This window comes from Felis catus, chromosome E2 (assembly GCF_018350175.1).
Source record: "Felis catus isolate Fca126 chromosome E2, F.catus_Fca126_mat1.0, whole genome shotgun sequence".
Lineage (NCBI taxonomy): Eukaryota > Metazoa > Chordata > Mammalia > Carnivora > Felidae > Felis > Felis catus.
The window spans coordinates 7,631,918-7,659,126 of NC_058382.1; the positions used below are offsets into that span (position 1 = coordinate 7,631,918).

Sequence of the window (27,209 nt, forward strand, 5' to 3'; positions counted from 1 at the left end):
TTGTAGACAAGACTATTATCTTCTCAGTGGTAATTCTGGGGAGGGAAACGGCGTTCAGGGAGGTCCGTTAGGACTCAGCAGCCAATAATCTTGACAGGTGAAAGAGAGGGTCTCACTGTGGCACTGTGGGAACACGAGAAAAGAGTGGGCAAGGAGGGCTGGGCTTCCCGAATGCGGGCGCCCACCCCCAGGCCCCTTGGCCTGCTGGCCTGGCTTGGCCACCAGGGGGAGCATCAAACCGGTGTCGCCGTGCCTGTGGTTACTATAGCTCTGAACCCCAAACTGGAATGTTCTGATCAGGGATTCCTAAGCAGCTGCTGGTGACAAGTCGTCATGGAAATCGAAACGCAGGGATATGGCCGAGCTGACTCAATAATTCATAAAGGGGACAGCAAAACATCAGAAACTGGGTCAGTCTGGAAAAGCAGTGTTTCAGAATGACAGCCAGGAAGGTCCTGAGGGGTGGTGTCGCTGAGCCCTTGTTAAAGGGTCTGCAGCCACTCCTGTCTGCGGGGCTGTCATCAGGGCCAGGGGGAGTCACAGCTGGGGAGGGGCCCTGGGAGCTCTATTAACATCAGCCACATCTGAGCGACTTGGGTGGCAGCCTCTCCAGGGAGCCTTGACCGGCAGGTGTTTGATGGGCTGGAGCCCAAGGCAGAGGAGGCAAGGAAGAGCGGTCCAGCTAGAGGGAACAGCATGCGCAAAACCCCAGGAACAAGAGAAAGCACGGCCAGTCCGTCTAACTGCCAACAGCTTGGTGTGGCTGGAACAGTACTGAGGAAACTAGGGTTATGTGAGGCCAGAGAGGCGCATGGGGGAACAAGTACAGAACCATGGACACCAGGCTGAGGGGCTGAGGGGCCACCGAGGAGGGCCCCGAGCAAGGCCAACCCTGGATAGAGCGCCCGCTAGGGCCCTGTGGGAACTGGGCTGGAGGGAGAGATGGGAGGCCGGGAGGCCAGGGAGGAGGCGGAGCGAGAATTCCAGAGGAAGGGGTGAATGGAGCTGGGGCTGTGGGGTGGGGAAGAGGGGCAGGAGGGACAGAGCTTGGAGAGGAGAGGCGTTTTTCTGGACACCCACAGCCCCCGGTGCTCGGCCAGTACCCGGGCTGTTTCTGACTCTCGCCCGCACAGCTCCCCACGGAGGCCCGGGCCTCAGGGCCTTGGTGACAGTCTGCTAGCTCTTCCCCACCTCGTTCACGTCTCTGTCCTTCAGCAACTTTGGGAAACCCTCAGACGACCGCCCCGGCTGGGTCAGGTGCTCCCCGCCTCCACCCCTACAGTGCCCTGTGCTCCGTCCAGTCTGGCACGTTCACCCTGCATCGCTCTTGTGGGGCCTGAGTCCGGATCCCCAGTCACACGGCCAGTGGCCCGGGGCCGACTCAGCTGCGATCTCACACGGCTCAGCGCGGGGCCTCCGGGTGCCGCTTGGGGGCGTGAATGAGGGCCGGGCGGGCAGGGGGCTCACCTCGGACTTCCAGCTTGCACTCGGCCAGGGCCTCCCCCAGCTCGTTGACAGCCCTACAGGAGTAAGTCCCCGCGTCGAAGGGGGACGGGCGGCGGATGTTCAGCGTCAGGACTCCCTGGTGGTTGGTCATCAGGAACTTGGGGTCTTCGCGGATTTCCATCTTGTTCTTCATCCAGACCACCTTCGGCTGTGGAGCGGAGCGGGGGAAGAGGCCAGTTTAGACAAGGTCCCAGGGTGATGGCAAAGTGGGCTTCGGATTTTGACCGGATGACCTGGAACTCGTCGTCTCTCCTCTCGGACCCTCAGTCTCCTCTTTTGCGGGAGGCAGAGCTCCCTCTTAGTCGCGGCCCACAGGACGCTACACGATGTGGCCCCATTACTCTTCTGCCCTCACCTCCAGCCTCTCCCTGCCCCCTGCTCCGTTCACTCTGGCCTCCTCGCTGTTCCTGACACAGACCAGACAGGCCACCGCAGGACCTTGGCACCGGCCGTTCCCTCTGCCAGTATTGTTCTTCCCTCCTCTTGCACCCAGTCAGCGCCTGCTAACTTTTCAGGTCTCAGCTCCCACGTCCCTTCCGGCCCCTAGGCCGCGGCAGGAACACCGGCTTTCCACTCGCAACTACCTGCACTTCTCCGCCACGCCTGCTGCCCTTTATAGTTCTATAAAGCCTATATAGCCTATATAGCCGTTTGCATGACTTTGGATTCATGTCGGTCTCCCCCCAACACCCAGGAACTTCTTGTCCAATTCCCTAGCACACAGCCTCTGAAAATGTGCGTTGAAAGAATAAACAGACCGAATGGGTGAGCGATGTGAATAAGCAAACGGAGTGAATAAACGAACCGAGTAAATGAATGGATTGGTAGGTGAAGAAATGAGTGGAATGAATGAATGAGTGGAGTTAGCGGGGCGATGGAGAAGGTGAACTCATGAGTCCGTGACATGCCTGCGGGGGCTGAAGCGAAAGACTCCGAGTGAGACCAGAAGTTGGCAGACTTCATCTGTAAGGGGCCAGGCGGTCAGTACTTCAGGCTCTGCGGGCACCGTGATGTCCGCGGCCACAGACAGCGCACAGCCGTGTCCCGGTAACATTTTATTTAGAGAAACCGGTGACGAGCGGGTGTGGCCCGCAAGCCACCGTCGGCCAGCCCCCGGTCTGGGTGACTCCCTAGAGCTCAAGGCTGTGAGTGTCCACATCCCGACAGCAGTCGGGAAACCGGACAGGGCAGGGAGATGGCAGGGAGTCCAGAGGTTCAGACCTCCCCCTGACTCCCACCAAAGTTTTGTTTCTGTTTCCAAGGGAAGCCGGAGTGTGATGACCTGAGACTTGGGCTCTGATCAAAGGGGAGAGAGGCAGGAAGTGGGTTAAAAGGGAGCATATCCCCACACGCACCCCAGTGTTTACAGCAGCGCTATCAACAACAGCCAAATTATCGGAAGAGCCCAAATGTCCGTTGACGAATGGATAAAGATGTGGTTTATATACACAATGGACTATTACTCGGTGATCAAAAAGAATGAAATCTGGCCATTTGCAACAACGTGGATGGAACCAGACTGGAACGCTAAGCGAAATAAGTCCGTCAGAGAAAGACAAATACCATGTGATTTCACTCATACGGGGAATTTAAGAAACAAAACAGATGAACACAGGGGAAGGGAAGGAAAAGTAAGATAAAAAGAGGGGGGCAAACCATAGAGACTCTTAAAAACAGAGAACAGGTTGCTGGAGGCGAGGTGGGGGGGGATGGGCTAGATGCTGATGGGTTCAAGGGGGGGCGTGTGTTGGGATGAGCACTGGCTGTTGTATGTAAGTGACGAATCACTAAGTTTTCCTGAAATCATTATTACACTATATGTTAACTAACTTGGATTGAAATAAAATTTAAAAAAAATACAGGGCGCCTGGGTGGCTCAGTCAGTTAAGCGTTCGATGCTTGATTTCAGATCAGGTCATGATCTCACAGTTTGTGAGTCTGAGCTCCACGCCGACGGTGCAGAGCCTGCTTGGGATTCTCTCCCTCCCCCTTGCTCTCTGCTCCTCCCCTGCTCTCTCTCAAAAAATAAAGAAAAGATTTTAAATAATAAAAAAGAAATAAACACTAAAAAAATAACAGCATACGGGCGTCTGGGTGGCTCCGTCGGTTCAGCGTCCGACTTCGGCTCAGGTCATGATCTCCCGGTTCATGGGTTCGAGCCCCGCGTCGGGCTCTGGGCTGACAGCTCGGAGCCCGGAGCCTGTCTTAGATTCTGTGTCTCCCTCTCTCTCTGCCCCTCCCCCATTTACGGTCTGTCTCTCTCTCAAAAATAAATGTTAAAAAATTAAAAAAAAATAATAACAGCATAAAAAAAGGCGAGCATATCCCATGCATGGAGGAGAGAGAAAGGAGCTGGTGTGCTTACATCTGGGTGAGAATTTCCCCCTAGGGTGTCTCTCTCTCTCTCTCTCACACACACACACACGCACCTTTGGGTGACCTCTGACCGCACAGTTGAGAGCCGCAGAGTAACCAGCCACGACCACGCGGTCTGGTAGAGGCGTCAGGAACTTGGGAGGTGTTCGGAAGTCATGCTCCTTGTACTCAAACGGTCTGAAGGTGAGACCTGGGGAGAGGGAGGTGAACCTGTAAGGTGACCAATCTAGACTGTCCCCCCCCCGCCCCCCACCACCGACTGCCTCTCTACTGTCACCGGGTGGGGGGTGGGGGAGGAGGAGTCAAGGTAGAAGCCCAGCCGAGAGAGGAGACCGGACCCCACGGAAGGGGGGCGGCGGTACCCGTCTTGAGGATCCGGGCCGTGTTCTTGGAGACGCCGGGCGAGTCACTGAGCCCACAGATATTCTCGCTATAGACGCGGAAGTAATACTCGTTGCCCACGATGAGGTCAGACACGGTACAGGAGGTGTGCCGGTTGCGCTCGTAGACGGTGAACCACTCCTGGTGGGAGGCAGGGAGGGACCGGGAGTCGGAGGCAGGGACACAGGGACACAAGAAGGGCCGGGGGTGAGGACAGCGCATTTAAGGGTGCGTCCCGCTGAGATAACCGGCCATTCCCAGCAGCGCTGTTCACAAGGACCCAAAGGGGGCAACGGCCCAGCGGCCCATTGGCGGATGGATGGACACGGAAAATGTGGTGATCCAAACCACGGAATGTCACTCGGCCACAAGAAGGAGCGAAGCGCGGACACACGCGCTACGATTGCGTGTGAACCTGGAAAACGTTGCGCCGAGTCAAAAAAGCCGGACCCCGAAGACTACATGTCGTACAGTCCCGTCTGTAGGAAATGCCCAGAATTGACAAGTCCATTAAAACAGGAAGCAGATTAGTGGTGGCCCGGGGCTGGGTGACAGGGTTTGGGGATGCCTGCTTAATGCGTGCTAGGTTTCCTCGGGGAACTCTTGGAACTAGACGTGGCGGTGACACAACAGTGGGAATGTACTCAACGCTTTAAAATGGTTCACGCTGGGGCACCTGAGCAGCTCGGTCGACTAAGCCTTGGACTTCCGCTCAGGTCACGATCTCAGGGCTCATGGGTTGGAGCCCTGGGTCGGGCGCTGTGCGAACAGCTCAGAGCCTGGAGCCTGCTCTGCGTCTCTCTCTGCCCCTCCCCGGCTCACGCTCGCTCGCTCGCTCTCTCTCTCTCAAAGATGAATGAACATTAAAAAAAGAAAAAAGCAAAGAAAGGAAACAACAACCTGTCCCGGTATTTCAGCCAAAAGGCTCCCCGCCTCCACCCCCCACCCCCCACCCCCCGCCAGCCCATTCTCTCGATCTCTCTGAGCCTCGGTTTCCCCAGCATCCGCCTTGTCGATGGCGCCAGGCTGCCTCCCCCGCTTGCCCACCGCACCCCGGGCCCCTCTGCTCTCTCACCATGGTTTTCTTGTCGGCCTTCTGCACAAAATAGCCCGTGATCTCACTGTTCCCATTGTCTCTGGGCGGCTGCCACTCCACCAGCGCGTTGGTGCCCCACACCTCCTTCACCATCACGTTCTCCGGGGGCCCTGCCTTTTCTGCAAGGGGGGGTGGTTGTTAGACGGCAGCCCAGACGCCCCTGAAAAGTCCAGCCCCTCACCTCTTCTCCCCGTCTCTCCCCACCTCTGCCGCCTCACCTGGTTCCCGGATTCTGGTACCCCGCGGGCCTTTCCCCGCTCCCACAGCCCGCCTTTTCGCCCCCTCCCCACCTCGCACCCTCTTCCCTGCTCCGGGGCCACAGCGCCTCCCCCTGCCCCAGCCGGCGGCGCACCCACGACCCGGATGTGGATGGTGGCCGTGTCCTTCATGTTCTCGATCTGCACGCTCAGCTCGTACTCCCCCGAGTCCGAGCGCGCCGCCTGGCGCACGAAGAACACGGTGTCGAAGTCGCTGGTGTGCACGTGCACGCGGGAGGTGTCCACGGGCGCCCCGCCCTTGGTCCACACCACTTGCGGCCGCGGCTTTCCCTGGGGGAGGGGGAGGAGCGTAGAGAGGTCGGCCTGGGTCTCGCACTGGCCCCTGACCTCCCCCCTCCCGGCCTGTCCCCCGCTCGGCGCACCTGGAAGGGGATGACGAGGTTGAGCTGTTCCCCCACTTTGCGGATGTAAGTCTGGCGGAGATGGCGGGGCAGCCGGATCTTGGGTGGCTCTGGGGGCACGGGCACAGCAACGGGGGCTCAGTGCTAGGCGGGGGGACACTCGAGGGAGGGACAGAGAGACGGCATCGATGACGCTCTCAGGGGAGGCCCTGACGGTGTCGTGGCAAGGGCCGGCCAGACGACACCAACTTGGTCTTTATAGGAGGGCGGGGTCAGAGTCACTCACCTGCAATCTCCCGGATGGTGACCGGCTGAAACAGGGTGGCCGGCTGGCTGCGCCCCGCGATGTTGACCGCCACCACCCGGAACAGGATTTTCGCTCCTGTGGGGAGATTCTTGACCGTGAAGCCGCAGCGCTCCACGGGCTCCGTGTTAGCGGGGACCCAGTCCTCGGCTGCAAAAGAGAAGCAACGCTGGGGAAACTTCCTAGAAGCCCCGCCGGTCGTCCCTTCCCGTGCCTTGGGACCACGCAGTGAACAGCAGCATCTGACACTGATGAAGCACTTATTATGACCAGGTACGAAGGGTGGTCGTAGGTGTTAGTTAGCTCGTTAATTTCTGCCTCTGTCCTATGTTATCCCCATTTTAGAGATGGGAGAAATCAAGGCTCAGAGGAGTAGGGGATGGGGGGGGTGGTTAGGGACAGCTCCTTGGATTTCCTCCCCCTTTAGATTCCATCTTGGGTCTATGGCCAATTGGGTGAGCCAACGTGGGTCAGACCGACAATCACCAGGGTGAATGAACTCTAACAAGAGTGGGTCCTGAAACATCAGGGTGGCACTGAGACGGATCTGAGAGGGGTAGGCAAGGGCGGGAGTGGGGTAAAGAGCGCTTTAAAGACAAAGAGGGAAGAAGCTGACAAGAGTCCAACCATCCATCATTTACATGCATTACCGGATGCAGTCATCACTGTACCCTGTCTAGGAGAGAACTGTCTTCGCCCATTTTTAGATGAAGAAACTGAGGCTCAGAGACTTGCCCACGCTCACACAGTTAGAAAGTGTAGGGGCGGGATTGGAACCCACGTCTGTTTGACTTTAAGGCCTGGGCTACGATGTCGAGGTGATCGTGCCTGTCTTCCCAGTGAGATGACCACGTTGGAGGTATCCCCATAGCCGTGGCACTGGGCTGGCATGGCGTCGGTGATCGATACATGTTTGTTCAGGGGAGAATGGAGAGTTGGATGTGTGGAAAGATGGATGGACGGATGGATGGATGGACGGATGGATGGATGGATGGATGGACGGATGCACAGAAAGATGGAGACAGTAGATGGTTAGATGGTCACACAGGGAAATGGATGGATGGAAAGAAGGAAAGGAAGGAGGAAGGGAGGGAGGGAAGAGAAAAGAAAGATGGTGAAGAGATAAATATATGGGTGAAAAACATGTTACAGGACGGACAGTTGGATGATCTAAAAGGTTTTCAGATGGATAGAGAGACGGTTGGATGGATGACTGGCCGGGCAAATGGATGGAAAGAAGGAAAGAAAGAAGGGAGGGAGGGAGACATAACGAGAGGGACAGAGGGAGGGTAGGAGGGAGGAAGGAAGGACAGACAGACGGATGGATGGGTGGATGGATGGATGAATGAGAGGAAGAAGGAATCCAGGCAGTAGTAAGTACAGAGAGGACAGACAGATGGACGAAGAGCCATTGCAGATGGAAGATGGGTACAGGGGAAGGAGGAAGGAGGATGGGAGGGAGAGAGGGAGGGAGAGAGGACGAGCTGGTCAACAGGGGCCTGGCTTGAGCCATCCCATGCAGGGATTCCTGGAAGTACAGTACAGACGCAGGACCAGGGCTCCCCACCCCACCGGAGAGTCTCCCTGCACTGCCCCATTTGCAGTCCCCCGGACCGGACACCCACCAGGGCTCTGCGGGAGCCGCCGCGCCCCGCCCCCAGGCCTGATGGGGCCACTCACAGCCCTCCAGGCAGTACTCCACCAGGTACCCATCGATGCCGCCGGCCCCAATCCTATCTGGGGGCCTCCACTTGAGGGTGGTGGTGGTGTCTGTCACGTCTTCCACCGTCAGGTGCTGGGGCTCGCTCGTGGGCGCTGTGAGCATCCAGGGAAAGGGGAGGTGGAGGTCAACGAGGGGTCAGTGGTCACAGGGAGGGGTAGGGACTAGAGCTGGAGTCACCGATCAGGAAAGGGGTCAATATGGTGGGCCAGAGATCAGTGAGCCAGTAAAACGAGGTATCAAGGGACAATGCGGTGTCCAAGAGTGGGGATAAGTGTTAGTCTGGGAGGTCGGAGGTCAGTGAGGAATTCGGGCAAGAGCAGAGTCTAGCACAGACTAATGTGCTGGGTCGGTAGGAGGTCAGGAGGGTGGGTGGGGCTGGACGATCAAAGGCAAGGGGTAGGGCCAGAGGTGAGTGACAGGCAGGGCAGGGGTTGGGGGTGGACGGGCGCTTGGTGAGGGTGCAGGGGAGCGTCACCAATGGGCATGAAGGGCTTGGTGTTCATGCTGGGCTGGGAAACCCCAATGGCGTTGACGGCAAAGACCCGCATCTCGTAGAGAATGCCCTCGATCATCTTGGTGGACTCGTAGGTCGTCTCGGTAAAGACCTCAAAGTTCAGCTTCATCCAGCGCTGAGAGCCCTTCTTCTTCCGCTCCAGGAGGTACCCTGGACGACCCCCAAGCAGAGAGGAGTGGGTGCTCAGGGGGAGGCTATGGGGTCACTGGTCAGTGGGAGCAGTGAGAGTCATGTCGGAAGGTCACATGAACCATGTGGGGGACCACATGGGACCATGAATCTTGGGTTGATACCAGGGTCACAGAGCAGTCCAAAGTCACCAGTCATGGGACTGGGGGTCAGGACGGGTCACCAGTCATGAATCAGGAGTCAGGGGTCACAGAAAACCCCAGGCTGTTGGCCAAAGTGAAGCTCCCTAGGTTGGTGGGGAGCAAAGAATGATAGAAAAGAAACCAAAAGAATTGTAAGCCGTGAAAGACGGAAAACAGGTCTCAGAAGGAGATCACTGAGGATGCTAAGAACTCTCATGGGCCAAGGGATCGTCGGGGGGGTGGAGGGGGTAGGAGAGGTCAGAGGTCATGGAGACTCTGGCACAACGGCACTCACCAGTGATTGGCTGCCCCCCGTCATACTTGGGTGGCTCCCAGACAAGGATGGCCCAATCCTCGCCAACTGAGGTGACACGCACAGCCTCTGGGGGGTCCGGGACATCTAAGGGAGGCAGAATGGTCAGGGGGAGCCTCAGGGCCTCAGGGAACCCTCCCCCCCACCCCAGCTCACTCCCTCTGCTCACCCACAACCCGCAAGAAGATGGAGGCCACATCCTCGCCCACGGGGTTGGTGACCTTGATGGTGTAGCGGCCCTCGTCCGCCCGATCGGCACTCTCGATCACGAAGCTGCTGGAGTCTGCCTGAGTCTCGATGTGGATCCTGCCCTCGGGGGCCGTGAACACCTGGACAGGGCCGCGAGATGGCCTTGCTCCCCCTCTTCTGGGAAGCGATCTTGGAAGCCCCTAGCTGAAAGTGATGGCCCTACCCCCTCCTCCAGAATTCTCAGAGTTTCTAGTACCTCCCTTTATCTCAGCCCTGGTCACCCTGGACTGTGACTGTTGGGGCATGTGTCTGCCCCCCTCCAAGAGCAAAGCTCCTGGAAGGCAGGGGCTGCACGTGACTCACGGCTGCATCCCCAGTGCTATGCACAGAGCCCCGCGCAGGGGAAACCCCAGGGGGTGTTTGCTGACTGAAGGAATGAACGAAGGTGGGGCCGAGTCGACGCATTTTACGGAACGGGACGCTCAAGCCCAGAGGAGACAAGAGAAACCGAACTGTCTCAGGGCCTGGAATGTACAAGATAAAAATATTTGTTGGACAGATGGGTGGCTAACTGGACTGATTGATGGAGAAACGGAGAAATGAATTCATTACTGGATGAGTCGATGGCCGGGACGGATTAAGTAATCAATTAGTTTATGAATGGAAAGATGGGTGGGTGGTTAAGTTGATGGATGGCTGGGTTGGTTGGCTGACTGACTGATTGATTAATGGATTAATGGATGGATGGATTGACCGAGGGAGGGAGCACCCAGCACGTGGCAGGCATTGTCCACGTGATGCACAAATATAATCTTCAGTCTTCAAAACAACCCTCTGAAGAAGGGTCATCATTCTCATTTTACAAACAATGAAACTGTAGCTCAGAGAGGGAAAGTGACTTGCCTAAAGTTGCCCAGCAGCGCTGAGAGGGAGAAGAAGTCAGGGCCTGGGGGAAGCCCCACCATACCTCATCCTCCTTCAGCCAGGTGGCGACAGGACGAGGCTCCCCAGTGATGGACACGTCGAGCCTCAGCTTGTTTCCGGCCACAACCACGATTGAATTCTCTGAGGTCTTTCCCGAGCAGTCCAGGTGGATCTTTGGTGGCTCTAGTGGCAGAGAAGAGGTATTGGGGAACCTAGCGATGGGTACTGGGGTCATCTCGATCCCCATCACGGCAAGCTGCGCTCCCTAACAGCTGGTCCAACGGCCAGAGAAACCCGGGAATCCAGGCCCCCGGTGCCCTCCACCCTCAGACCCAGGAGTCCGGGACCCCAGCGCCCTCCTCCCCCAGACCCAGGAGTCCGGGACCCCAGCGCCCTCCTCCCCCAGACCCAGGAGTCCGGGACCCCAGCGCCCTCCTCCCCCAGACCCAGGAGTCCGGGACCCCAGCGCCCTCCTCCCCCAGACCCAGGAGTCCGGGACCCCAGCGCCCTCCTCCCCCAGACCCAGGAGTCCGGGACCCCAGCGCCCTCCTCCCCCAGACCCAGGAGTCCGGGACCCCAGCGCCCTCCTCCCCCAGACCCAGGAGTCCGGGACCCCAGTGCCCTCCACCCTCAGACCCAGGAGTCCGGGACCCCAGCGCCCCCCTCCCTCAGACCCAAGAGTGGTGGCCCCCAGCCCCTCTTCCCTCAGACCCAGGAGTCCAGGCCACCAGCCCCCTCCTCCCTCAGACCCAGGAGTCGGGGACCCCAGCCCCCTCCTCCCTCAGACCCAGGAGTCCGGGGCCCCAGCGCCCTCCTCCCTCAGACCCAGGAGTCCGGGACCCCAGCGCCCCCCTCCCTCAGACCCAAGAGTGGTGGCCCCCAGCCCCCTCCTCCCTCAGACCCAGGAGTCCAGGCCACCAGCCCCCTCCTCCCTCAGACCCAGGAGTCCAGGCCACCAGCCCCCTCCTCCCTCAGACCCAGGAGTCCGGGGCCCCAGCGCCCTCCTCCCTCAGACCCAGGAGTCCAGGACCCCAGCGCCCCCCTCCCTCAGACCCAAGAGTGGTGGCCCCCAGCCCCTCTTCCCTCAGACCCAGGAGTCCAGGCCACCAGCCCCCTCCTCCCTCAGACCCAAGAGTGGTGGCCCCCAGCCCCTCTTCCCTCAGACCCAGGAGTCCAGGCCACCAGCCCCCTCCTCCCTCAGACCCAGGAGTCGGGGACCCCAGCCCCCTCCTCCCTCAGACCCAGGAGTCCGGGGCCCCAGCGCCCTCCTCCCTCAGACCCAGGAGTCCGGGACCCCAGCGCCCCCCTCCCTCAGACCCAAGAGTGGTGGCCCCCAGCCCCCTCCTCCCTCAGACCCAGGAGTCCAGGCCACCAGCCCCCTCCTCCCTCAGACCCAGGAGTCCAGGCCACCAGCCCCTTCCTCCCTCAGACCCAGGAGTCCGGGGCCCCAGCGCCCTCCTCCCTCAGACCCAGGAGTCCAGGACCCCAGCGCCCCCCTCCCTCAGACCCAAGAGTGGTGGCCCCCAGCCCCTCTTCCCTCAGACCCAGGAGTCCAGGCCCCCAGCCCCCTCCTCCCTCAGACCCAGGAGCCCGGGACCCCAGCGCCCTCCTCCCCCAGACCCAGGAGTCCGGGGCCCCAGCGCCCTCCTCCCTCAGACCCAGGAGTCCGGGACCCCAGCGCCCCCCTCCCTCAGACCCAAGAGTGGTGGCCCCCAGCCCCTCTTCCCTCAGACCCAGGAGTCCAGGCCCCCAGCCCCCTCCTCCCTCAGACCCAGGAGTCCGGGACCCCAGCCCCCTCCTCCCTCAGACCCAGGAGTCCGGGGCCCCAGCGCCCTCCTCCCTCAGACCCAGGAGTCCGAGGCCCCAGCGCCCTCCTCCCTCAGACCCAGGAGTCCGGGGCCCCAGCGCCCTCCACCCTCAGACCTAGGAGGGGTCCCCAGCTTGCCACAGCAGCCCCTGGTCCTTACCTTGCTTGGGTACATACTCCACCTTGATTTCTGGAGGACACAGAAGATGGCACATTTAGCTCTACATCCAGTGGGCCCCTTATCCCACCCCAGAGGCTGAGGGGAAGGTCTGGCATCACCCAGGGACCCGGGGGTGTGGGGACGGGTTCAGGCCCATGACTGAGATGGACACATCCGTGCTCTCTCCCTCCATCGTCCCACCTGACTCCACCCGTGAGGTCAGCAGATGCCTGCTGTCACCCCTAATGTACATTAGGGGAACCTAATCCTGAAGGAGGGCGTCCGGGCCCTGGGGTCCGGGAAGGTGGGTGCTGTGCCTTCTCCCCAGGGAAAATAGAGGGGCATCCTCACCCAGGAAGTTGAGCTTGGCCGAGAGGGACAGGGCATAGCCATCGGGCACGAATGTGTAGTCCCCCTCATCCTCAGGGCGGACGTCATCGATCACCAGCTTGTGGACTCTAAGAGGTTTGGGTGGGGGACAAGGCAGGGGAGGGTCACCCTGGGGGCCACCGTGGAGAAACACCCTCTTTTTTTAATAAGTTTATTTACTTACTTAAGTAATCCCTACACCCAACGTGGGACTCAAACTCACAACCCCGAGATCAAGAGTTACACGCTCTTCCAACCGAGCCAGCCAGGCTCCCCAAGAAACACTCTCTTCAACGCAGTCTACGTGGCTGTGCCCACCATTTTTATCCTGGGTTTTGGAATGCTATCATGTGGGTTCAAATCTCAGTTTTGCCACTTATTAACCGTGTGACCTTGGGCAAGTTGCCTAAGCTCCCTGTGCCGGTTTTCCTCATCTGTGAAGCAGATGTAATGATAACAATCCACAGAGGTTGTTGAAAGCATTTAAAAATCTCCCTGGCACATAATAAGTGCCCTGTAAGCGCTGGGATTCCTTCTCATAATTATTGACGCCCCCCAGGGGTGCCTGGGTAGCTCAGTCGGTTAAGTGCCCGACTCCGGCTCAGGTCATGATCTCTCAGTTCGTGAGTTCGAGCCCCGCGTCAGGCCCTGTGCTGACAGCTCGGAGCCTGGAGCCCGCTTCGGATCCTGTGTCTCCCCGTCCCTCTGCCCCTCCCCTGCTTGCGCTCTGTCTCTCTCAAAAATAAATAAACATAAAAAAAATTTTTTTTAATGAATTATTGACACCGCAGCAGACCGGGGTCCCTGCACAGAACCCGGCGAAAGCCTACATCCCGCCAAGAGCTGTTGTCGGGAAAGGCGACGCACAACTGCGTTTGGGAGCAACTGTGTTTGGGCCCTTCTACTGGCATCACGGGGGCGCTCTGCATCCTGCGAATGTTAGCACATGTTACCTCAGGTATCCCTGCGCCGCCTGTTGAATTCCAGCCCCTGGTTTCTCTAGCGAGATGTCTCCCCCGCCTTTGTAGTCACCCGTTTGCAAATATGGCCACAGGCTTTCCCCTCCCTGTGTGCACGCCCCTTGAGATGAGGCCTTGCGGCCTGTGGCTTCCTTTGCCTGAGAGAATATGGCAGAGGTGACCCTGGGAAAGTTCCCAGTGCAAGCCACGGAGGCCTTATTTGCTTCTGCCGTCTCTGGGGATGCCTGCTTCTGCCACATGAATACGCCAGGACTAGCCTACTAGGGGATGAGATGTCACGTGGACCAGGGCAGAGGCAGCCCAGGTGTCCTGGCTGAGGTCCCGATGGAGCCCAGGAAGATCGGCCCAACAGACATTCAGCTGACCACAGAGGCATGAGAAAGGCCATCCTACATCAGCCAGCCCCGAACCAGCCTGTGGACTCATGATTAAATACATCTTTCTCTCTTAAACCACTAAGTATGGGGATGGTTGTTATGCAGCGATAGCTAACTGATGCATATGCCCCACCCTGCCCCACCCCCAGCCACCCCCACAGTCTGCTCCGCACCTCCCCACGTGGGAGATGGTGATCCTCTTGCTGGGTCGCACCTCGATCCCATTCTTGTACCACTTGCCTGTCACCTTCTCATCAGACACCTCGCACTTAAACACGGCCTGTTCTGAGGCCTTCACCGTCAGATCTGCGATGTCCTGTAGGACCTCCAGCTGTTTCTCTGAACAGGGAGAGAAGGACACGGGGCTGTCAAAACTCCAGTCAGCCGACAAAGATTTGCAAGCACCCACTGTGTGCCAAGCACTGTTCCAGGCACTGGGGATACAGCTGTGAACAACCCAGAAACATCCAGGGGCCTTGTGGAGCTCACGTTCTAGTGGGGAGACAGTCGGCAAACAGGGAAACACGTAAATGCACGACAAGAGGGAGTTTTGAGGCCTGAGGAAAGGCAGGTAAGAGTCCATAGGAAAATGCAGAAGAGTCCCCCAGGGGGAGGGAGCAGCATGTACCAAGGCCCTGTTGGGCAGAACAGGCTTGTTGGTGTGGGAAACGGCAAACAGGCCAGTGTGCAAATGAGCAGGGCAGACGTGGCAGGAGATGAGACGGGCGGGGGCAGACGGGGCCAGATCATAGACCTTGGGGACGCCAGAAATGACTCTGTTAAATCACGCAAGTCAAGAGCCACTAGGGAGTGCTGGGAAGATGGCGGGGATCTGACTTACAGTTTTTTAAGTTTTTTATTTAAAAATTAGTTTATGTTTGTTTGTTTGTTTGTTTGTTTATTTATTTATTATTTTTTGACAAACAGAGAGAGAGAGAGAGAGCAAGCCAGGGAGGGGCAGAGAGAGAGAGACAGAGACAGAGACAGAGAGAGAATCCCAAGCAGACTCCACACTGTCAGTGCAGAGCCAGAGGCAGGGCTCAAACCTATGAACCGTGAGATCATGACCTGAGCCCAAACCAAGAATCGGATGACACTTCACTGACTAAGCCACCCAGGTGCCCCGAATTTTTGTTTTTTCAATAAAATGCTGCAGGGCGCCTGGGCAGCTCAGTCAGTTAAGTGCCTGATTTGGGCTCCGGTCATGATCTCACGGTTCGTGAGTTCGAGCCCTCCATCGGGCTCTCCATTGTCAGCACAGAGCCTGTTTTGGATCCTCTGTCCCCCCCTCTCTCTGCCCCTCCTCCACGCACAGACTCTATCTCTCTCTCAAACAAACAAACAAACAAACAAACAAATAAATAAATAAAATGATGCATTTACATGGTATAAAAATAAAGGAAATAGATTTAGATACAGTAGGGGAAATCTCCCACTTACCCATCTCCACTCAGCCCTTCTCCAAAGGCACCACCCATTTAGTCTATGGCTATAAAAGCAAATACATATACACATTTTCTTTCTCTCCTCCCTCCCTCCGTTCCCTCCTCCCCTCCAGGCAAATAGTAACACATTTGCTTTTTCACCAAATAACACCGCAGCTTGGAAATCCTTCCTTATCAGTAAATTTTACACTGTCCCTTTTTATGGCTACGTGTGGACATACCATAATTTATTTGGCCCATAAATAACTTGGTTTCGGGGGGCGGGGTGCCTGGGGGGCTCGGTCTGTTGAGCGTTTGACTCTCGATTTGGGCTCAGGTCACGATCTCACGGTTTGTGAGTTCAAGCCCCACTGTCAGTGCAGAGCCTGCTTGGGATTCTCTCTCTCCCTCTCTGCCCCTCCCCCACTCATGCTCTCTCTTATGCACGCCCTCTCAAAATAAATAAACTTAAAAATAAATCACTTGGGTTTTTTTTTTTTTAATACTTAAGTTATTATAGACTCCTAAGCGTTTTGCAAAAAAACAGTGCACATTCCTGTTTCCCTTCACCCAGCCTCCCCCGGTAGAGATGGTGACACCTTATATAACAGGAAACTGACCCGGGCCCTAGATGACAGGGTGAATTCAGCTTTTACTATTAGGCTTGGATTTTACAAGGATCCCTCTGGCTGGTGTGAGTGTCAGTGGGGAGGAGGGCAGCTGTGGAAACAGAGCACCCAGTGGCTACTGCAATAGTCCAGGCATGAGGGGTGGAGAAGACCTGGGCCAGGTGAGGGCAATGGGGAAAAGGGGTCAGATCTCGGATATCCTTTGAGGGTGGAGCTGCCAGGACTCACTGAATTACGTGCGAGGTGGGAGGCCCGGAGAGGAGTCAAGGACAACTGCAAGATTTGGGGCCTGAACCATGTTTTTTTAAGTTTATTTATTTATTTAAGTAATCTCTATGCCCAACATGGGGCTTGAAGTCATGACCCTGAGGTCAAGAATCCCACTCTGGCCCTTCCCACTGAGCCCGCCAGGCGCCCCGGGGCCTGAGCGACTTTGAGCTGTGAGGAGAAGCAGGAGCAGGGGCCCCCGCCCCACCTGGAGGCCCCGTACCTTCCACAATGAGCTCGGCCTCACACTGGCCGCCATTGGTCATGACCTGGTAGCGACCCCCATCCTCCAGGGCCACTTCCGAGTAGATGAGAATGTGACGCTTCCCATCCTTCTTGAAGCGGTATCGAGCCTTGAAGGAATCCTCCCGTGTCAATTCCACGCCGTCTTTCATCCTAGGCAGGGGGGACGTGTAGGGGAGAAGTGAGGCACCCGCAGAGCCCTGGGTTGGATATCAGAGGGGGAGTCCAGGGCCGGACAGACAGTCCTGAGCAGAGGTCAGGGGGGGAAGGGAGGGGCCAGGAGGGGAGAGATTAAGGGTGGCAGAAACATCTTGAATAGATGGGTCACAGGTGGAATGATGGGTCACAGGAAGTCACAGGCCACAGGGAGATGCCGTAAGTTCCCGGTGGGAGGTCAAGGGACACAAGAAGGTCACTGGGAGATATCAGAGCAAGGAGGATGACATCACAGAAAGACGTCAAATGGTGTGGCCGCTGTAAATGGTACTTCCCTGCCTGGGAAACTTCTCCCCTCCTACTTCTCTTCCTCCTACTCATCATTCAACTCTCAGCTCCCCCGTCACCTTTTCTAGGAAGGCTTCCCTGACCTCTGGAGTCCCTCCTTCCTACTAAAAAGTGGTTACAGGGGCGCCTGGGTGGCGCAGTCGGTTAAGCGTCCGACTTCAGCCAGGTCACGATCTCGCGGTCCGGGAGTTCGAGCCCCGCGTCAGGCTCTGGGCTGATGGCTCGGAGCCTGGAGCCTGTTTCCGATTCTGTGTCTCCCTCTCTCTCTGCCCCTCCCCCGTTCATGCTCTGTCTCTCTCTGTCCCAAAAATAAAAAACGTTGAAAAAAAATTAAAAAAAAAAAGTGGTTACAGCATCAGTTTGTGCTCCTTGGAAACACCTGTCAAAATAGAACTTTTATATTTATTCATGTGATGACTTGGCTAATGCATGTCTCTGTCTCCCACACATGCACCCTGGAAGTTTACCAGATTCTAAAGTCCTTGAGGGCAGGTACCATGCTGATATATTTTCTCCCCATTATATCTCCAATATACAGAAGAGTGCCATCATATAACAGGTGTTCAATAAATATTTGTTGGATGGGTGAATGGATGAGGAGATGGGTGGGAGAGTGGATGGATGGATGGATGGATGGATGGATGGATGGATGAACCAATGGGATAGATGGGTCTAGGATGGATAGATGGATGAACCAATGGGATAGATGGGTCTAGGGTGGACGGATGGATGAACCAATGGGATATATGGGTCAAGGGTGGACGGATGGATGAATCAATGGGATAGATGGGTCTAGGGTGGACGGATGGATGAACCAATGGGATAGATGGGTCTAGGGTGGACGGATGGATGAACCAATGGGATATATGGGTCAAGGGTGGACGGATGGATGAATCAATGGGATAGATGGGTCATGGATGGATGGATGGATGGATGGATGGATGGACCAATGGGATAGATGGGTCAAGGGTGGGTGGGTGGATGGATGGATGGATGGATGGGTGATGGATACAGGAGTGGACGGACCAAAGGATGGATGATTGGTTGAATGGATGAATAAATGAATCTGAAATAGCAGGGATCAGGAAAAGGACCTGGAAGAAGATGAGATGGGTAGAGGTCAGAAGTTCTAGAAAGAGGTCAGGATTTACAGAGAAAGGCTGAGGTCTCCTGGTGACTGTTAAAGCTCCAGAATCCCCAAGAGGGGTCATAAACATCAGAGCCGAGGCAAAGAAGCAGTGGGCACCTGTATGGAGCTCAAGGATCAAGAGTCACTTACCACATGACCTGGGCGCCATCTTCTGACACCTCCACTGACATTTCCACCCGGTCGCCCACAAACACCTGCTGGTCCTCGAGTGGTGTGACAATCAGGACTGGAGGCTCTGTGAGGCACGGGGGAACAGGAGGTCAGTAGTTTCAGGACGCCCTTCAGAGCCCCACTCCCTAAGCTCAGGCCCAGATCTCAGCCTTGCCTTTGACGAAGAGCTCAGTGAAACACTTCTCATCTTTGACAGCGACCTCATAAGCAGCATCGTCTGCCAACGTGCACTTGTTGATGGTGAGAATTCGCTTCTTACCAACGTTCTCAAACACGTACCTGGTGCAAAAATCATACATCAGCCTAGAGCCTGGAGGAGATCCCCGCCCCAGGGTAGATCTACCCAGGTCAGATCTCAGGGCAAGTTCTCGGGGCAAGTTCGTCACTCCCTCTCAGAGCCAAATTGTGTGCGAGAAGGACAGATGATCCAGTTTCTAGTGTGTATGTGTTTATTTAGTTAGTTTTGAGAGAGAGAGCGCAAGTGAGTGAGGGCAGAGAGAATCCCATCAGGGACAGAGAGAGAGACAGAGAGACAGACAGACAGAAAGAAAGAAAAGTGGGGCTCACCCAAAGCAGGGCACGAGCTCACCTGAAACAGGGCTTGAGCTCACCCAATGTGGGACTCAAACTCATGAACCATGAGGTCATGACCTGAGCTGAAGTCGGATGCTTAGCCGACTGAACCACAGAGGCGCCCCAATTTCTAGTATTTAAATAACCACAGCGGAAATCCTAACTGGGCACCCTCCCCCCCACCCCCCACCATATCCATCCTCCCCTTCCATTTAGCAGTGACACACAGCTACCCGCCTAGAGAACTACATTTCCCAGCCTCCTTTGCAGCTGAGCCGGGGCCCCACTGAGCTTGGGCCAATGGAATGCGAGTGGGTACGAGGTGCAAACCTGCTAGGTCATCTCCACCTCTGAGTTGCTTGCTCTGGACGTCTCTCCTTCCCCTTTCCTGTCTGCCAGACACAGATGTACCCATGACCCAGCTTCAATCACGCAGAGGAGGACAATGCCACAAGAAACGGTGTGGCCAAACATGTGGAACCTGAGTCCCTAGAAAATCTCTGAGAGCGAACCCACCAGCCTCGATCAGCTAGAAGTACATTCCTCTCTCATTTACAGTGATGTATCTTAGGGCCTCAGTTACAGCAACTGAAGCCGGACCTTAACTAACTTCACTTTGTGTCTTGTTGATGGGAGTCTTAGAAAACACGGCCGGGATGCCTGGCTGGCTCAGTCAGAGGAACTTGTAACTCGTGATCTTGGCGGGGGCGCGGGGGTTCATGAGACTGAACCCCATGTTGGGTATAGAGCTTACTCAAATAATAACTTTAAAAAAACAGCCAAGGAAAAACTAAAAATAGGACCCACCCAAGAGATAACTGTTGCCCACACAGCAGCCTCTGCCTTTCCGATCTCTTAACTATACGTACGTGTATCAACATTTTGGGAAGCAGAAATGGGACCATGCTTCTTCCCATATGCTAATCTTGATCAGGCTCCTGCGTTCGTATATATTTTAGAATCTCTTTTCAGTGACTGCACAGCACTCTAGTAAGGAACTGTACATTTTGGTTTACCATTTCTCGCTACAGTCGCAAATGCTGTAGTGAACATCCTTGTGACCAACTGTGCATAACCATAATTCACTTAGGATCAATACCTTGAATTGTGCAATCTGGATTTTTTTTTTTTTTTAAGTCATCTTGGGACACCTGGTGGCTCAGTCGGTTAAGCCTCCGAATCTTGATTGTTGGCGCAGGTCATGATCTCACGGTTTGTGAGATCGAGCCCCACGTTGGGCTCTGCGCTGACAACGTTGAGCCTGCTTGGAATTCTCCCTCCCTCTCTCTGCCCCTTCCCTGTGCTTGCTTGCTCTCTCTCTCTCTCTCTCTCTCTCTCCCTCTCCCTCTCCCTCTCAAAATGAATAAACGCTTTATTTAAAAATAACCTCTGCACCCAATGTGGGGCTTGAACTCACAACCCCAAGATCGAGAGTCTAGCGCCTCACTGACTGAGCCAGCCAGGCACCCTTAGAATTGCACAATCTGAAGGGTTTTTAATACATTGCCCTTTCAGAGATTCAGCAAGTGCCATTCCCACCAGCAGCATCTGTGTACCCATTTCCCCGTGTCATCTCCAGCACTGGGTTTTATCACTTTGTAAAGTCTTTGCCCATTTGGACAGCAGAAAGACTGTTATTTATTTGCATTACTTCCTTTATTGTTGTTGCTGTCATTTGCAAGGTTGAATGTGTACTCCATGGCATGCTAGCCATTTGGGTTTCTTCGCAACCAAACTTCTGTTTTTATTACCTTTGTCAAATTTTTTTTTTAGAGATTTTTTTAATCTTTTTTTTAAGGTTTATTTATTTTTGAGACAGAGAGAGACAGAACATGAGCAGAGGAGGTGTAGAGAGAGAGGGAGACCCAGAATCCGAAGCAGGCTCCAGCCTCCGAGCTGTCGGCACAGAGCCTGAGGCGGGGCTCGAACTCACGAGCTGTGAGATCACGACCTGAGCCGAAGTCGGACGTTTAACCGACTGAGCCACCCAGGCGCCCCAAGAGATTTTTTTTTTAAAGTAATCTCTACACCCAATGTGGGGCTCGAACTCACAGCTCCAAGATCAAGAGTCATGCGCTGGGCCGACTGAGCCTGCCAGGCGCCCCTCCTTTGTCAATTTTTCTATTGAGGTATTTGCTCTTTTCATATGGATGAGGGGGCGCCCTTTCTGGGTTAAGAGTGGCCAGCCTTATCTGTGGGCGCTCTCTGGGACTCAGCTCTTCCCGTGCCCACCCCTGCAAGGGACTGTCCCCCAACACATACTTGCTACTTGGTTTGATCTCCTGGCCGTTCTTGAACCACTTAAGGGGAAGGTCTGGGTCACTGATCTCCACCACCAACTTGATCTTGTTGCCCTTGTCCACTTGGTACGCTGGATCCAGCTTCTTCGTGAAGGCTGGAGATTGAGGGATGCAGGGGGCATGGGGCTCAGAGGTTCTCACTGCCCTGGTTGTCCCCAGAGATACCAGGCCTCCCTCCCCAGACCACAGGCTCTCCAAGGTCAAGGTCAGGAAGCCTCCCGTGAACTTAGAGGTGCCTGAGAACAGAGCTCTATTGCTCCTTAGATTGGGACCTTCAAGAGAGAGGACCAGAGCCCAAACATCCAATACCCATGATGCTGGGGTTCCTACAGTTAGGGCGCATCTCTCCTCAGAGCAGTGCTGACCTGCACTCTTCTTGACCTCGACCTTGGCCTTCTTGAGCCGCTTCAGCATGCCCCGGAGGTCCGTGATGCCATACTGGAAGGCGATCTTCTCGTACTCACTCTTCTTTGCCCCTTTCAGGAGCTCCCAAATCTCAGGTGGGATGCCTAGGTCATCATCATCTTTCTTCTTTTTCTTCTCCTCCTCAACCACCTCCCTGAGGGTGGGGAGAGCAGGCAGGGCCCCCAGGTGGGGGAGGAGGTGAGGCGCTCCCTCCACCTTCTCCACCCACTCGCTGTGCCCCTCTCTCTCTCTCTCTCTCTCTCTCTCTCTGGGCCTGGTGTCCCTTATCCTCTCCCACCTGGCCCATCGACTCAGACTCCTCCCTGGCCTCCTGGCCTCCATCCTGCCTCTTCCCCTCCACCTGTTCCCCACATGACCCCAGGAGGATATTCCTAATTTCCACATCAGATGCCACACTTTTTTTGTTCACAATTATTCCATGGGCCCCCACTGCCCTCAGGAGGAAGTCCTAGCAGCTCAGCCTGGCGATCACGACCCCACCCACCATGCCCTCACCACCCCCACAACCACCCAACCACGCTACTTGCCTTTTCCTGAACCTTCTGGGCCCCCTCCTGCCCCCTAGCCTTTGCACAGAATGTTTCCCTGCCCGGATGACCCCTCCCTACTTTCTCTTTCTGACGGACTCCTCTTCAGACTACTGCCAAAGTTTCCCTCCTCTGTGAGGCACTCCTGGCCTTCCCAGGCAATGAGTTGCCCTCACTCTGGGTTCTCGCAAGGCCCCTACGGAACCCTCTCCCTGATCACACTAAACAGTCTTGGTCTGTGTCCACGTCTGTTGGACCAGACCCATCTGCCCATATCAATCAGTGACTCAACGTGAGGGACCCAGTCAAACTTCTCTGTCCCCTGATCTCAGCCCAGGTAGACAGGAGGCCTCAGAAGATGTTTGCTGAGTGAGAAAGTGAGGAGATCTCTGGAAAGAAGGAAGGAAGGGAAGGGAACAAAGAGAGGAGAGATGAGCGGGGGAACTGGGCGGGGGAAGGGCGAACGGATGGGCTAATGAACAGGTGGCTGGCAGGCTAATGGCAGATGGGTGGAGGGACATGTGGGAAGACGGTGGGTAGACGAGTGGCTGCGTGAGTAGATGAATGGGCAGACGGGCAGGTAAGGGGATGGATGGATTAGTCAATGGATACGAAGGTAGCTGGTGGGATGGATGGATGAGATTGGTGAATGGGTGGCTGGACCAGTGGATGGATGGGTGTTTGGCGAGGTGAACAGGGGAATGCGTAGGTGAACTGCAGCCTAAGTGAACAGGAAAATGGATGTGAGGACGATGGATTAAAGGGCGGGTAGGCAGGTGAATCGGTGGGCAGACTGTTGAGTGGGTGTAAGTACGGGTGTAGGCGAATGGTGGACAGGTGCGTAGGCGGGTGGACGGATGGCTGGGTGGCTGGGGGATGGGTAGATGGACGAGGTGGCAGAGGGGGGCACAGGGAGTCCAGAGGTGGCAGTGGGACCTCACCCACCATCCTTCTCCTTCGTGAGTCCCCATCTCCCCTCTCTATGCCACGTGGGGTGGGCTCACCTCTTCTTCAACAGGCCGCTGAAATCCAGCTCACCCCCATCTTCTGACTTCCCTTCACCCCTGTGGCATTGAGAGCGTGCGTGAACCCCACTGAGGTCCTGTGCCCTCAGGCCCACCCTGGGCCCCCACTCCTTGCCTTCCCCGATCCTCCCTTCCCCCGCAGCTTCCCCTCCCAAGGGAGACCCCCCCCTCTCCCCACCTCTTCCCAGGCTCCAGGATCACTTACGAACGCTTGAAGCTTTCTAGACCTTGCCCAAAGGTATCCTGACGGGGCACTGGGGAGAGGAGATCGGGGAGTAGAAGGTGAGTTGGATGCAAGGCCTGGTCTAAGACCAAGAGCGCCCCTCCGGCCTGCACAACCTCCTCCCAGGCCCCCTTTCTTGGATCAGCGCACTCTCTCACTTGGGCCTGGACACCTCGTTCCCTAGCTGCCACGCACCACACACTCAGCAGCCTGTACCCCCACACGCCCAGGCCAGCACGCTCTTCTCCCCAGGCCTGGGCAACCTCATTCCCTGCATCCTCCATATCTAAGCCCCATACACCCTGGGCTGTAGACCCCGGAGCGCGTACACCCTCAGGGGCCCACACATATGCCCCCAAATCTGGGGGCTAAGCTTGTACACCCTCACCTTCAACCTCACTCTCCAAGCCCGTATCGCTACCTTCTCAAGCCTGTGCCCTGTGGCCCTAGAACCCACTCAAGTCACCTTCTAAGCGTTCGCATGGGGACCCAAAACCTGAACCCTCTCACCCCCAAGCCCACACACCTCCTCGTGTCTCCCCAGTGCTGAAGGCCCTGACCCCTGCATCTGCTTCCTCCTCCCCTGAATCGTACCCCCACATCTGCATGCTCTCCTACACCAGGCCGAAACCCCCACCCCGGCCCGACCCTTTGCTCCCCCCCACCCCCACCAGCGCACCCTCCACATCGATGTTGAAGGCACAGCTGTCGCAGACATCCTTGGCTTTGACCTCAAGGCGGTAATTCCCGCGGTCCCCCAGTACCACCTTCCCAATGTGCAGCTCCACGGTGTACACCTGGGGGCCGGGGCCAGAGGTGTGGGTGCATGTGACTCCCCAGCAGCCTCCCCACCCCCCGCAAGAGCCCACCTCACTACTCCGTCTCCGGGGCCTCACCCTGGCCCCACAGGAGGGACCAGCTGTCCCTTCCCATGCCTGGACAAGCTTGGTCCCTAGGGGACCCACACCCCTGACCCTGAGACCTTCCTGGAAATGCACACACTGTGCCCAAGCGCACCTGCCCTAACCCACACATCGTCTCCTCCTGCCCCGCACAATCGCCATCCCTCAAAGTCCCATTTGCCACCTACGGGGGCTCCAGGCCTCGGGCCACACGCCTTCTGAGAATCGGGGGCCGCACAACCTCCACCCCTCGCCCACGTGCCCTCACGCCCCCACGGGGTCCTCACGTTGCTGGCAGAGTCGTGGGACTCCTTGAAAGAGAATCGGGCCCCGCTCTTGCTGCCCAGTTCCAGCCACTTTCCCTTGAACCACTTGATGGCTGGTTTCCCTGGGAGCTCCTTCCCGTTCACCTTGGCCACGATCACCGCGTCTTTTCCTGGGGGGGGGGGGGGGCAGACGGAAACCATGAGACTCCACAGAGAGGACTGTGAAGTTGGGAACCCCAGCCCCTCCTCCCTCAGACCCGGGAGTCCAGGCCCCCAGGCCCTACTCCCTCAGTCCCGTAGGTCTAGGCCCACCGCCCCATCCTCCCTCAGACCCCGGGAGCCCTGGTCCCCCGCCCTTCCTTCCTCAGACCCTCTCACCATTCTCCACCGACACAGAGTCCGGCTTCTTCAGGAAAAGGCCAGTGGGCTCCTCAGCAGTGGGAGACTGGTCCTCAGGTGGGGCTTCTGCTCAGGAGACAGGATTAGGGGGTCTGAGGCAGGCTGAGGAAGGGGCGGCAGGGCACTTAAGGGGCAGGGCTCAGAGTCCGAGGGACCCTCTGCTCAGATGCCAAAGACCACGGGGCAAAGTGGCTTTTCCTGACGTGGGAAAGACCACGTGTCCCCCTTTGGGCCTCAGTTTCCCCATCTGTGAATTGCAGGGTGGTAGACTGGATTGTCTGAATGGGGCTTGGGGTAGGAGAGGTGTGAAGACGGACCGTGGGATCCAGGGCTGGACAAGACTCGGTAGAATCGGCCAGTTGCTGGGGGCTCGAGGGCCAGGCTGAGGGGGCTGGGCTCTGACCTGGGGGCACTGGGGAGCCACGGAGGGCTGTGAGCAGGGGAGGGTGGGTTACCTCTGGAGGTAGGGCTAAAGGAGAGAGGGCAGGGTGGGCGCTGAGGGGCAAGAGGAGCCTGGGGGGTGAAGAGCCACGTTCTGCTGACCCCACAGGAGCATCGTCTCACCTTTGGGGGGCTGTGCAGGCGCCTCCTTAGGGGCCGCTTCCTTCGGAGCTGGTTTGGCCTCATCTTTGCCTTTGGGGGCCTTTTTGGCCGCTGTGAGGTAAAAGACGTTCACGGTTGAGCAAGAGCTCGGTGCCCTCTTCTTCCAGAACCCAGGAGTCCGGGCCCCCAGGCCCCTCCTCCCTCAGACCCAGAAGTCCAGCCCTTCCAGGTGTAAATTGAGAGTCTCAACGATCAGGTTTCCCCTTGCCCCAGGCAGGCCATGTCCCATCCACCCGGGCCACCAGGCCCTGACCTTTCGGGTCCTGGGGGTATAATTAGCTCTTCCCCTGGGCTGGAAACTGGACACCTGTGCTGACCACAGCATCTTCCGCCCGCCCCTGCCTGCTGGCTCCTGGCTAGCTGCAGTGAAGGGCTGGACCCCCACCCCACAGCCAGGCGGGCCTGGTGCCAGCGGTCTGGGCACCCCAGGAGGAGGGTCCCCTCTGGGGGCTTGCGTCTCTTCTCTTCGCTTCACTTCTCCATACAGAGAAAGCCTCATTTCCGTGTAAACAAATGCCCCCAGTGCCATTCAGAGAAGGGCCCCCAACTGCACGTAGGGCCTCTGGCCCCTGTATGGAGAAAGCCCCCTAACTCCTTCATGGCGAAGCCCCGATTCCTATAGAAAGGAGGTCCCCTCCTTGTCTTGTCCCCTTGTACAGACCAGAGCTCTCCTCATCACGCAGACAGGAACCCCTAATCTCTACACATACAAGGACTTCTTTCCCCTGCAGAGAAAGGACTCAGTCCTCACTCAGAGAAGCGGCCCCGGTCCCCATGGAGAGGAACCCATCCCCAAATGTAGAGGACCCCCGTCACCATGCAAAGACTCCCCAAGTCTACATACACAGCACTCCCATCCCTATGGAGAAAAAGCACTCAAATTCAGAGAATCTCCATCTGTACCCAGAGATCCGCCCCCCAAATCCCCACAGAGAAAGGAACACCCTCACTGCACAGGGAAAGGCACCCCCACCCACACAAGGAAGGGAACCCCTCCCACACGGAGAAGATAATCCCATTCTCCCAAACCTACAAAGAGAGGAACCCTTAGTCCCCATTCAGAAAAGAGGACCTCATCTCCACATGGAGGGGGGGGGGCAGTTCTGAAAGCCACCTGGTTTCGCCTCAGGCATGTCGGCAGACCTCTTCTCGCTCCTCTGACCACAGCTTTGTCCCTCAGGGCCCTAAGGAGGACAGGTGGGCCCCCAGGGGGAGCCCTTTAAGGAGTCCAGAGACTCCCAGGAGCCTCCGGGAGGCATCAGACTCCCCTCCCCACCCTCCCCTGCTGCCCCACATTCCTTCTGCGTGTTCTAAAGGGTGAGAAATGACATCTGGACCTGGAGGGATGGCTGAATGCCAGGAACCGGAACCGGGGCAGTGGAGGGGCCTGAGGTTCAGACACCTGGGTCCCAGGATGAGGGTGCTGGAGGCGAGGACTCCCAAGTCTGACGGAGGAGGGCCCGGGGGCCTGGACTTCTGAGTCTGGGGCTCAGATTCTTGGCTCCAGAAAAATGGAGGAGGATGAGGCCCTGCCCTCCTGAGTCCTAGGAGGCGGGAGAGGAAGGGGCTGGGGTCTAAAATGGGTGAGGGCTTGGAGCCAGAACTCCGCCATGGGGGCAAAGGGGATA

The 27,209-nt window shown here is 57.0% G+C and overlaps 1 protein-coding gene across 1 annotated transcript; it reads right to left on the minus strand.

Moving 5' to 3' along the window:
* Positions 1–26,850, minus strand: MYBPC2 (myosin binding protein C2). Its single transcript, XM_006940954.5, has 28 exons — positions 26,696–26,850; positions 25,543–25,632; positions 24,958–25,044; positions 24,601–24,749; positions 24,091–24,208; positions 23,394–23,442; positions 23,168–23,227; positions 21,576–21,769; positions 21,173–21,305; positions 18,492–18,616; positions 18,296–18,401; positions 16,493–16,665; positions 14,123–14,288; positions 12,575–12,681; positions 12,224–12,253; positions 10,300–10,439; positions 9,313–9,472; positions 9,126–9,230; positions 8,481–8,669; positions 7,963–8,097; positions 6,265–6,432; positions 6,000–6,088; positions 5,712–5,907; positions 5,339–5,478; positions 4,245–4,404; positions 3,936–4,072; positions 1,468–1,654; positions 1–123 (listed from the first exon to the last, which is right to left on the minus strand). Exons 1-28 carry the CDS (start codon positions 26,712–26,714, stop codon positions 113–115), a joined length of 3,423 nt encoding a protein of 1,140 aa, XP_006941016.1. The 5' UTR covers positions 26,715–26,850; the 3' UTR covers positions 1–112.
* Positions 26,851–27,209: the final 359 nt, after the last annotated feature.

Bases quoted from the DNA above. Each gene is read 5' to 3' on its own strand.
- MYBPC2 (XM_006940954.5), bottom strand. The intron at 23,228-23,393 runs GTAAGTGATCCT...TCAATGCCACAG, and splicing joins CTAGAAAGCTTCAAGCGTTC to GGGTGAAGGGAAGTCAGAAG. The intron at 16,666-18,295 runs GTAAGTGACTCT...CCCCCTGCCTAG, and splicing joins GATGGCGCCCAGGTCATGTG to GATGAAAGACGGCGTGGAAT.